General features: G+C 35.9%; 1 protein-coding gene across 7 annotated transcripts in view; it reads right to left on the reverse strand.

Annotated features, from left to right (window-relative positions):
* LOC124146188 (eyes absent homolog 1-like) overlaps window positions 1-12,748 on the reverse strand; it is a 152,852-nt gene that overhangs the window by 95,450 nt on the left and 44,654 nt on the right. For all 7 annotated transcript variants that reach the window (XM_046516359.2, XM_046516360.2, XM_046516362.2 and 4 more), the window contains exon 2: window positions 9,627-9,761. In XM_046516359.2, coding sequence (XP_046372315.1) covers window positions 9,627-9,734 — 108 coding nt within the window. In that variant the 5' untranslated portion in view covers window positions 9,735-9,761. The remainder of the gene's footprint in view (window positions 1-9,626; window positions 9,762-12,748) is intronic.

The following is a 12,748-nucleotide window of genomic DNA, read 5'->3' on the forward strand; positions in this document are numbered from 1 at the left end:
GGGACTGCAATGTCAGAGAGAAATATTCACACATAGAGTGTTTGACAATAACACATTGTCTGTGCTGGATGGACAGGGACATATTGGCCAAGGAACAGTGTTTCGTGGGCCAGTCCTACCAGCTTATGTAGATACTAAGGAGAGAGCTTGGGGAGTGACTCAAGACCTCAAGGAAGAAAAGACAAATTCAGAAGCATTAATCCATTTGGCAATTATTTAAAGCCGGGAGTCTGACAGGCATCTAAATTGGATGATAAAGACCTATAATGCCAGTGAACAGTCAACATTGTTTGGAGCACATAATTGTGGAAACATTCCGGCTATGCTGTCAGGGTGCTCTCTTCATGTAAATGAGGGTCCATGAACAAACATGGGGAAATCTGCGCAGCCAGCTCCCGATCATGGTCGTCTCATAAACACATACTCTTCCCGCCTGCGATTAATCCCTGTGTATGTATGATGGGGCATGGCCACAATATGTATGAATAGACAAGCTCAAACTTTACCAAGAACCCAGACCAGTTTTACACCTCTCCAACAATCTGGGTTCATCTCCCACCAAGTCGACAATACCCAAAGACAACATTGACAGAATTGGGACAGGCATTACAGGTAAAGTTCCTTGTGATGAGCATGACAGGGGATTTTATAGGGGCTCTGACCCTCCTAGTAAAAGGGCCAACATCGGAGGGTAGGGTTTCCTGACTGAGTCAGCTAGTCGCACTCTTGTCTACTACTTCACCACGTTACCTCTCTTCACATCATAAGCAATGAGAAGAAACCCTACTTTGGGAAGAAATAGTCTTATTTCAACAAAATCAAGGAGAGGATACACAATATTACAAAACTAGCTCTGACATGTTATTCCACAAATACACTGCTGAACAAATGAATAAATAATATCTCTAAATAGATAAAGAAATTAACACAGAAAATAAATAAATTAAATAAATTTATATTTCCTTTCAAACTGGAACAAAACATCATCAGTCAAGTTAGCCTGAGACCACTGGTATTTTGCAGTGATTTTTGTCTACAAGTACTTAACAAATATTTACACTTTACTTACATCTATGACACTTTTATCAGATTAGAGGTAGGGGGTTAAGTAAACCTTCAAGCCAGATTTAGATGAGATAAGGAGTGCAAGGAGGAAAACAGATTTGCCCAAGCATTTGCCTTCACAAATATTTAAATACAAGGAAATACTGTTGGCTTGTATTCACACATATTAGACAACACACATTTTCATTATTTCTGTAAGATAATATTGATGTACAGGAATATCAACAATATTGATTGGTAGCTGAATATTTATTTAAATGAACATAGATGTCTACATAATAATTTGTACATATGTAAATTGTAAATAGAAATCATAATTTCCTATTGATAGGGTGATAACTGTCTCACTTTTCTATTACAAATACATAATTTTGCAATTAAGAATTACATCATCTCTCATAATATTAACAAAATCTTGCAAATTGTTTACAATATAACATTGTTTTTACCTAATTCCATATATTGTTATACATCTTCTTACAATACCAAATTGATTTTTGCAATGTTTTCATTAATTGCTTTCATGATTTATTTGAATATATTCATTGTAAATACATTCAGAAAAGGGAAAAAAAGCACAAAGGAACCATTTGCAACATTTTCACAAAGATAAATACACCATAAAAATAGGGTTAAATGTGTGAGAATGTTGATGTCCTGACAAATTCCCATTCTAAATATTGTCAGGCATAATCCCATGAACATCATTTAACACTGAGAAGATCATATCTCTCTGGAGAACAATACTCATCCCTAGATATCTGTATACTATTTGACTTCAAATATTGATTACAAAACAATTGAGGCGTGCAGTCTTTGTTGAAGACTGTGTCTTCGTTTTGGTAGATGGAACAAAGTGATCAATCCCGAGATAGGGCAAAGAATACCGCTCATCACTTCGATCATTTACCAAAGTCGTGACACACTTATCAGAATTTTATCAACTGTGTGAAAAGCTGAAATATCCAAACCATTTGATTTCCTATCCCATGAAGTCTTGATTTCAATCAAATACCTACACATCAGAAGGGGCTTTTTATGACAGCATTAAAGTAGAGTCTTTGTTATTCTAGCAGAAATATAGCAAAGAAAACACTCATTTCATTAAGCACATTAGAAACACATGAGTGTAATAGAGAGAACAACTCATGCTGATAGAACATACATAACCACTTATTCGGAACTTACCCATTGAATCTTTCACAGGTAATTTCCATGTGGGAATATCTGAATTATGTATAGCATGTAGCAGGTTTTTCCGCAGAAAGAAAACGACTTCCAATGTGAGAATACTGAATGAGGAGCGAGTATTCCAGCTATAGTGAGAGCAGCATGTCAGTAACCAGTGCTGAAAGTCTTACAACTGATGCCTGGCCTCTTACTAGTTTAGTTTTGCACATGGCAATGGAGACATAACAAGGTGGGGGACGTGAGGAAAATAATCTCCATAAGCAGATTTTCTCTGTCAAATTTCCTCCAACTAAGACAATGCAAGTGGAGGGCAGATGGAAGTGGAAGAAAAGAGGGGTATTGGTATTCCCACTTGATGCAATCCTACACCCTACCTCAACATCGCTGCCTTTCAAGCTAATTGTGCGGGTAGTCCAAGTGTCATCCCAGCTTTCAAGACCTCTACCATATCCCTTACTCTAAAGGAGACCTAGATTGCACCAACAAATAAATATTCTACATCAACCAGAAACAAAACAATTCACTTTTTTTCATCAATATTATTAAAAAGTTACATATCCAGCCATATTAACATATATTTGTATTTTTTTAGATGCAACCTTATATTTAACAACATTTAGAGTGTCTTGGTAATAAATCTGTCTGATTCTGATTTCAATTGTCTTCATTCACCCAAAAAACTAGGACACCTGGTATATTTTCTGGAGGAAAGTGCATCAGTGTGTATGTCTTCTTTGACTTACTAATTACAATTATATGCAGCAAAGTAAGCTAATATCCTTAATAAATCAGAGTGAGACAGACAAGCTAGCTTCTGTAGATTGTAGATAGTGTGTCAACAAGGCACAGATCTGCCTGCAGATACAGTCATAAAAGAATTTGAGCTGGTGCATATCATAAATAGTAACACATTCATTTGTGTACTGCCGTGTGCAGTGCAGTGCTGCAGTCCGGGCTCCATGTGTGATGGAACTGCTTTATTCAATGCAGGCTTGTCTGCATGGTGGAAGAATAGGAAAACATGGAATTCCTTCCTGGCTCTTCAAACATAAAAAAATATGTTCGTATGATATGAGTTGTCAGTGAAGTGTCTTCATCATTTTCATTCCAACTCGTCCAAAAAAAGGTATTCAATCCACATATCAACAAAATAAATTCTGAAATAATATAGTCACAGAAAATGGGCCTTAGCTACCAAGAACACAGCCTGCAGGACTGCTTTGCTCTACCATATAACCTGACCACTAACATAGACAGAGGATTGATTTCTGGACTTCAGTTACCATAACATCCTAGATTAGAATTGTGAACTGCCAAAGGCGGATGACTGACTTCATAAAGAGACCGACACATATAGAAATGCATTGTTTACAAAGGGGATGTCACAGCTATCATGTCCTATGTTTGGAGCTCCACTCACTTTGTGACAAACTGTTTAGATTGATGCCATAGCTATACATGGTGACAATGTCATCTTTGTAAAACATTAATGTGTTTCACATTACATTTACTGAAAATAGAACACATCCTGGTAGTAGTCACTAAGTTACTCTTCATCAAACATGTTCTAAATTACAAGCCAGCTTCAGAGTATGCTGGGAGACAACAACTCATCTTATTGATGCAAGTGAGATTGGCCAACTTCTTACCATTCAGTTCCTACTTCTGCACATATCTGTCAGTGATATTGGGCAAGGGACCAGCTCATTCCGTTACCCATATTCATATCCATAACAATTCCACTGATCAATGGCAGATGTTCACATGTGAGTCTATGCACCAGATTATGTCCATGCTTTCTTTCTTGAAATGTTAAAAACCACTCAGTTCATGCCAAGAAAAACAATTACTTTCATTCAATCACATAAGTTTTATGCATATGGCATTTCAGTGAAAAGCATTGCATTGTAAACATTACACAAGAAACATGTTGTCCAAGACTGAATTTCTCCCTTAACTTATAAGATAATGACATATGCACTGGATGCCACTTAAAAAAAGAAGTGTTTGAATACTCCCCACATTTTGACATATGGAGATCATCCACTTATCACTTGAAACAATTTTGTGAATGAAAGCATGGAGCCAATCAAGAAAGTAGAACAGGTTGATGTGTATGTATTGGGGTAGCCATGCTATGCTTGGAAACAGACAGGGGATTTTACTCCTACAACTTGGCACTCGTCTCCAATAGAGCCAAATACACATCATGGTTAAACAAGGCCAAGAAAGCAGAAGTTATCAAACAGGAAATATTGAGTACCATTTCAGAACATTAGGAGTACAATATATCAGAGAGTAAATATTTCAATGTTTTTAGCTGGATACAACTACCGTATTCGACGTAATAAGCGCCCAGGGTGCTCTCAAAATTAGAAATAGGGGGCTCTTATTAAAATATTATTTTGGTGGAAAAAAAAGGAGTTGAAAGATAAATTTCGTGTTCATGTACGACAGATATATTTTTCCAGAATTTAATTGCCCATAATTAAGGTTGCATATAACACACGAGTGCGTATCATATGCGAATAAATAAGTCTTGTGAACATTGATCATCCGGAAGGGTTGCTAATTGGGATTGTTCACTAGCCAATATATTCGCAAATATCGCCATGGGCGCTTATTAGAGCGGGGCGCTTATTACGTCGTATACAAATGTTTTTTCTTTATTTTCAATTTATCATCTACCAAATTCCTGAAGCATCACTTGTTGGCCATGACTGAACTGTAAATGTCACAATTATCATTCCAATACAAAATTCTCATTTCATCCAGCATAATATAAGTATTACCCTAAAAACATGTGTCCGATATGAAGAAGCATACTGCTGCAGACCACTGTCAGTCAAGTTGTTCAAGATCAAGTGGACAGATTTAAACACCACACATTTTTTTTAAGGATAACATGAACATTCTAAGCCCAGCAGTATTACTATTTTTACTTGTCTTGCTGGTAAAGCAAGTGGGGCCAGGCTGAAGCAGCACCACCGCACAGGAGAGATAAGATCACAAGAACAGGGAAGCTGTTGCACAATGACGTTTCAATTTTTAATCACGCCTGTAGATGAAACAGCTGATATGGTGGTCCTATATAAACCTAATCTATCTGGAGACCCAAGATCATGTTCTGACCTTTATTTAAGGTTCACTTAGGATGCAACGGAACAAATAAAATAATTCCAAGTATGTCTCGCCATAAATAACTTCTAAACAAATGGACAGGGACTTTACTCTGCAACAATTACGTACTATCTTTGGAAGTGACACTCCACTTGAGTTATAGCTTCTTATCATGGTAGAGTGGACCTGAATTCACCAACCATGGGATAGATTTGAACGTCTCTACTAGAACCTACAAAAAATAATTTCCTTCCTCGGTTTAAATGACAACAATTATCAGATGGAAATTTGATAAACTGCTCATCGACTTCTGTGAAATGAAGTTTAAAAGCATTATGATTCTCATCCATGAAACATCCGGATTTTGATAATCAAATTGTTCCACAATAATTTCATTTCTAGTTGAGTTGTATCACTTCTTTACCGTTTTTCTTTGCACGCATAGCAAATACGATAAAACACGGCTATTAGCAGTGAGCATCAGACAAAATGTAACTGTATTAATCAATTTATGCTTCATTGACAAAAGTAAATCAAGATAACTAATGTCCTACCATCTGATATGAAGCATTATCAGGGAAATGCTATGTGCAAGATTACAGCCCAATCAGCATTTACACACCCTCTAATCGTAAATAAATAAAATTTGGACAATTTTCTCATCATTATTCAAAAAGTGAACTTTTTGACATGAAAGGCTTGTTGTCTGAACTGTCAACATAAACACTGATAACCACAGGCCATTTACCAGGGAGCCCCAGATAGCTGGTCCTGCACCAGTCTAGCCCCACCTCACTGAGAACACATTATACATTCCAACAAACGGTGTCAAACGCTATAAAACTCCAACATTAATAACACTTCATTTGTTCAACATCCTCTTCCAGTGGAGCACACGAGAGGGAAACTGACATAATAAGCAGTGGAATAATTCCCATCAGACATGTGCCAGTAGATTCGTCCAGGTTCTTTACTGCAATACATCCTCCTCCTTTTTTGATATTTTACTTGTTCATACTATTAATATGAAGACATTTTCTTGTATTTTTGGTAACTCTGAACAATGTCTACCTCATTACAAGAAAGAGTGGGTGACCTTTTTCGTAGCATATTATGAAAAAAGCTTGACCTTCGTCATTGATGCTATGACTGTGAACAAACTACTCCCTCTATCATAACAGGTGATTAATAGAGAAATGACCCATCTCACACAACAACTAGTTTAAGAACAACAGGCAACACAGCCCCATCATCTTTTGCTTCATTTGTACTTTCTGAAAAAGTAATTAAGATTGTGAATTGCCAGTATTTATTGAAGTCTCTCATCAATCCAGACGGCTGCAGTGCTTAAAATCCTTCCTGCCCTGCCAGTGAGCACCTACCTTGTGTGGACCGGCAGTGGGGGACAGGGACGATAGGCCAACCCCAGTCATCTCCCCTTAATTGTCCTTTTATTCACAACACATGCAGTTGATAGTCATACCACCATATGCCACAGCTGTTCACATCGCAGTTTAGCATGTTCATGTCCAACAACACTAAAGTCAGTAACTTACAAATTAAGAAAAAAATTACTTATTAGCCTTAAAACATTCTGATGCATACACTGTACAACATTTTACTTGTCTGACTAGAGGAAACATGTTATAACAACACTATACATGGCAAATGGAGAACTTTCGGGGGATTGTCTTCTCTCAATTACATCTGAAATTAATGGTTGATCAAACTTGAATGTAATCTTAATTTGTTCTATCAGATAGGGGTGACTACTGAGGACATTTCTACCTCATAGGCACTACTGCAACAGCATTCTGATATCTTCATAAGAAACATACTGTATAACAAAGTAACTTACTGTATGACAAAGTAACTTACTGTATGACAAAGTACTTTATGATGACAAAGTAACTTACTGTATAACAAAGTAACTTACTGTATGACAAAGTAACTTACTGTATGACAAAGTACTTTATGATGACAAAGTAACTTACTGTATGACAAAGTACTTTATGATGACAAAGTAACTTACTGTATAACAAAGTAACTTACTGTATGACAAAGTAACTTACTGTATAACAAAGTACTTTATGATGACAAAGTAACTTACTGTATGACAAAGTACTTTATGATGACAAAGTAACTTACTGTATGACCAAGTAACTTACTGTATGACAAAGTAACTTACTGTATGGCAAAGTACTTTATGATGACAAAGTAACTTACTGTATGACAAAGTACTTTATGATGACAAAGTAACTTACTGTATAACCAAGTAACTTACTGTATGACAAAGTAACTTACTGTATGGCAAAGTACTTTATGATGACAAAGTAACTTACTGTATGACAAAGTACTTTATGATGACAAAGTAACTTACTGTATAACAAAGTACTTTATGATGACAAAGTAACTTACTGTATGACAAAGAACCTTATGATGATAAAGTACCTTAACTCTTTCAACACAGCAGGTCGCTTCACTGGCCATGTCCCGAGTCACCAGGCACCACATTTTATATATCAACCAGTCAAATAATTCATTTATTAAATCTATCACTTTTCACAAAGTCTGAAAATACATACTTAATTTCAATATCATACTTATCAATAGATTTAAAATTATTCACTATTTACCGCAATGTTCTTGAAACAATTTCTCTGGGACACATGCTCGGGTCTATATCGAACACATCCAAAAGCAATAAAAAGACGTTTCAAGCAAATTATTTTAAAAAATCAAATACATTAATAAATATAATAAAACAAAAATATTTCTAAAAATGGTCAAATTTACATCTAAGTTACATTTTCCATCTTTTCGTATGATCGTGTAACGTAAGTTAAATGACATTTTAACTGTAGGTTGTGATTTCAAGCTTAAAATATTCAGAATGACACAATAACATCTATGAAAATACTCCTGGTGAGGTTACTGTAATATTGTTGATGTTCAGAGCTTTCTAACGATTACAAACATTGAAGGAATCTTCGCATGTGTCATTCAAACAGTTTCAAAAACAGAGGTATTTACCGATATGTTCTCATGCAAGGTTTATACAGATATGGAACACTATAATTCAAGTCCTTTTCAAGGCTTTTCAAGGCGGCCAACTGTCATTTCAAGGCTTTTTTTAGTTGGGTCATCAGCCTTAGTCTGACAATATTTTAATCAATCCAGCATACTATATATTGGTAGTAAGACCTAAACTGCAATATGACCATTACACATTTTCCACCAAGCTTAATTTTTCACCCACTTGTTGTTTAACACAGCACTCAGCAATGTTCCAGCTATAATTATGACACCAGTCTGTAAATAATCCAGTCTGGACCAGACAATCCAGTCATAGACATCATGACCATCATTCCACGGAGTTGGGATATGATGACATGTATCAAACAACTTAGCGAGCCTGATCATCCGATCCCGTTAGTCACCTCTTGAGACGAGCTTTGTCGCCTCTCATGAAAAGCATGGGTTGCTGAAGACCTATTCTAACCCAGGTCTTCACAGGACTTAAATATCTTTGGTACATATTTTTGTGTGCTTTAAAACTTTAATACTTTGATTAACAAGATTATGTCATTTTGTACAAATTCAAGACCTTTCAAGGTATTTTGGTGATTTCCAAGGCTGTTCAAGGTTGACACTAAAAATTAAGGCTTTTTTAAAATGGACTTTAAAATTCAAGGCTTTTTCAAGCCTGTACAAACCCTGCCATGTTGCTAAGCAAAGAAAGCCACTATTATTGGGAAATATGTGATAATAGTTAGATATTTAAAATTATTCTTAGCATCATTTTCTGATTACTTACGCAATGAAAATAAAAGGGAAATAGGTAAATGGATATGATTAAATCTTACAAATACTTAAAAATCACCATATTTTTCACTTCCTTGGATCTTGATATAATGAAACAAGCTTAATTAAGTTATAAATGCATTACGCAAATAATGTGATAAATATAACTTTCACATTTATGAACAGTAGGATTAGACCTTTCGGCTGGTGAATGACACGTAGCAGCAAGCGATGTTTTTCAACCCGATATTTTCCTTGATAATTGTAGGCTTCATGGATCACCCCCAGAGTCTCTGCAAACTTGGTGTCATAGCAGAAGCTTCTGGTTGACTGGTGTTGAAAGAGTTAATATCAGACAATCTACCCACATTTCCCACAGCTCGATGGATATCATGCAAATTATTAGAGAGAAAAAGTAATGTCTGAGCAGCCCGGGATGTACAAACCTCCAGGCCTGTGTCCAGGTCCGGGGAGATGGACCGCTTCACATCCAGCTTGTGGGGGGGCTCCATACCGAGGGGGGACGGAACTTGGCCTATGTACACCTCAGTCATACGGGCTGGTTAGTGGACATCAATACTCTGCAACAACACAAATATATATATATATATACGCACACACACACACGAGCTTGGTTTTGTTCACGTAATATACATAAAATATATATAGAAAAATAATTACATAACTAGAAAATAAAAAAAATCTTTGCAACTTGATAGTTCTATTATCACTGAAATAGAAAACAACATAAGTTCAGGACATACATGTTTGTCAAACAATGTCAAAAAGTTTATGAGTATTCACATATAAAAATTTGTCTTCAACAGCAAATGTAAACATGATAATTGATAGTTTGCAAATCTTTAAATACTCAAAATTATTATTAACCTGATCAATAATATCAGCAATCAAGGCAATAAGATCTTTAGGATAATGCACAACCAGAATAGCTGGTCACTATGAGAATCATGGCTTGGGGACATGATGGTGAGAAGAGTTACTTCCCTTGTCTCATGAACAATTCACTGCGAGGCCACATTATTTGTATCTTGCCTTACTTAGGAGTTCAAAATTCATAAAGCATGACCAAAAAGCACTTTTTCACCAATATTTCCAGAACTCTTATCCTTAGTGGCAACACTGCATTAATTCAGACCCATTAAAAAGATTACTTAGGAATAAAAAAAGAACATTCAAACAGTTGAGTCACATTGAAAGAGTGCATTTCTTGATCTTATCAGTTTGTATCATGTTCTAAATGAATGATAGATCAGCTTCACAGAATATCCTTGACAGCATCTGAAACAATACTTTCAGTATGCTCAAACAAGCAATGGAAACATGGGGAAATCATCAGCATGTGATAAACACAAATTGCAAACTCATAGGTCAGCTTCTGTTTCTTTAAATCTCAAATCTGAAGAAGAAGAAAAATCGAAGAAGAGATAAACTGCAAACATGAACATATTCATTCAAAGGATACCTGCACTATTCAAAACTTATTTTCTTTGGTTTCCAAAGAGAGTAACATCTGTCACCAAGTTTAATTTCAACTAATCAAGTGCTCGTAAAGTAACACACACTCCCACTGCTAGGTGAGATTTGATCAAAATTTTATTGAAAGCAACACACAGACTCACAAGTGTCCTCATGAAACCTACAGTTAGCTAGCCACACAGCATACTGCAGGAGATGTGCAAGACATAATTAGGTAGACTGTTGACTGACTGACAGGTAACACATGGGACATAAACAATTATGGGAAAGTGGAAGGTCTCTCTTGATTAAGCTTTACAGATGTGCTTTCAACTGGAGTCTGCCAATCAGGATAGCTCTTTCTTACATTTGCTCAGCTACAGAAGAAATTGAAAATTAGGACCAGCAGCAGGAATCCATTACAGTGTTATCAAACATAATACCAGTGTCATGACACCACCTTGAACACATGGGGAGTGTATGGAGTACATTGAACGAGTAGTCATCCACACAATATTCACAATAACTGTCAGCTCCAACAGTTGTAGCACTTTCATGTTGGGACCTCATACATTTCATTACACCATATGCTAGTATGGGAGAAATATGTTCTAATTCAAACTTAATTTCAATATGGCAAGAAAGAGAAGAAATCTGTCAAGATGTATCAATTTGCTCTTGAAAGCTCCTTGAAAAATCGATTACTATCAACAGCAAGACATATGAACACGAAATCGCCCAACATCATGACGATCATGTTTGCATAAATCAGACTTTTTCAACAAGCATGAAATACTCACACACGCCCCACACCCCCAATGTTAGCTGACAGCTATCTTATCCATCTCAATGGGATGGTGTTACTAGAGAAGATCACTGTGAGCAGTGGTTACCATCGGATACATTGTTTGGATGGAATTAGAAACAATATAAAACTTGCAGAGTAGCACTTGATTGTGAGGAAATACGAGAGGTTGGCCGATTCAGATACAATGAAATTCAATTCAATTATCGATTTTACATGCCGGATTCAATTCGATTCGATCGATTCATGATTTGACTACTTCAGTTGGTATTATAATAAGTTTTTTCAAAAATTTGAGTATTTATAAATTTAAATTAAAAGAATGGTGCATCTATGTCTTACAGAGTCATGATGAATGTAAATAATAAAAATAAAAAACACCCTTTGTTTTCTGTTTTATTTGGTGTTCAGTTTCAGCATAATGCAAGTGAATTTTAACGACGACTTTATGCCTAAACACTCATTCAAAACTAACAAATTCGTATTACTAGGCGGAACAGCACTTATGACATGACTTCAGGTACTACTTCACTCTTTCAACACCAGTCAACCAGAAGCGTTTACTGCTCTGACACCGAGATCAAAGAAACTCTTCTGTGATAGATGAAGCCAACATTTATCAAAGAAAATATCTGCTTGTAAAACATCTTTGCTACTACTGTATTCGACGTAATAAGCGCCCAGGGCGCTCTCAAAATTAGAAATAGGGGGCTCTTATAAGAATATTATTTTAGTTGGAAAAAAACAGAGTTAAAAGGTAAATTTTGTGGTTTATGCTGACAGCCTGAAATGTTTATGTACGACAGATATATTTTTCCAGAATTTAATTGCCCATAATTAAGTCTGCATATAACAGATGAGTGCGTATTTTAAGCGAATATATAAGTCTTGTGTACATTGATCAATCAGTAGGGGTGCTAATTAGGATTGTTCACTGGCCAATTTATTAGCGAATATCGCCGTGGGTGCTTATTAGAGCGGGGCACTTATTACGTCGAATACGGTATATGTTATACACAATTTGAAAGGTCTGATCCTATTGTTTATGTTTATCACATTATTTGAATGATGCATTTACAACTTACCGTATTCAACGTAATAAGCGCCCCTCTCTAATAAGCGGTGATATCTGCTAATATATTGGCTAGTGAACAATCCCAGTTAGTACCCCTTCCAATGTACACAAGATTTATTTATTCGCGTATAATACACACCTCGTGTGTTATATGCACCCTTAATTTCTGGGTAATTAAATTCTGGAAACATATATTTGTCGTACATAAACAT

This window comes from Haliotis rufescens, unplaced genomic scaffold (assembly GCF_023055435.1).
Source record: "Haliotis rufescens isolate VD_foot unplaced genomic scaffold, xgHalRufe1.0.p SCAF_2, whole genome shotgun sequence".
NCBI lineage: Eukaryota > Metazoa > Mollusca > Gastropoda > Lepetellida > Haliotidae > Haliotis > Haliotis rufescens.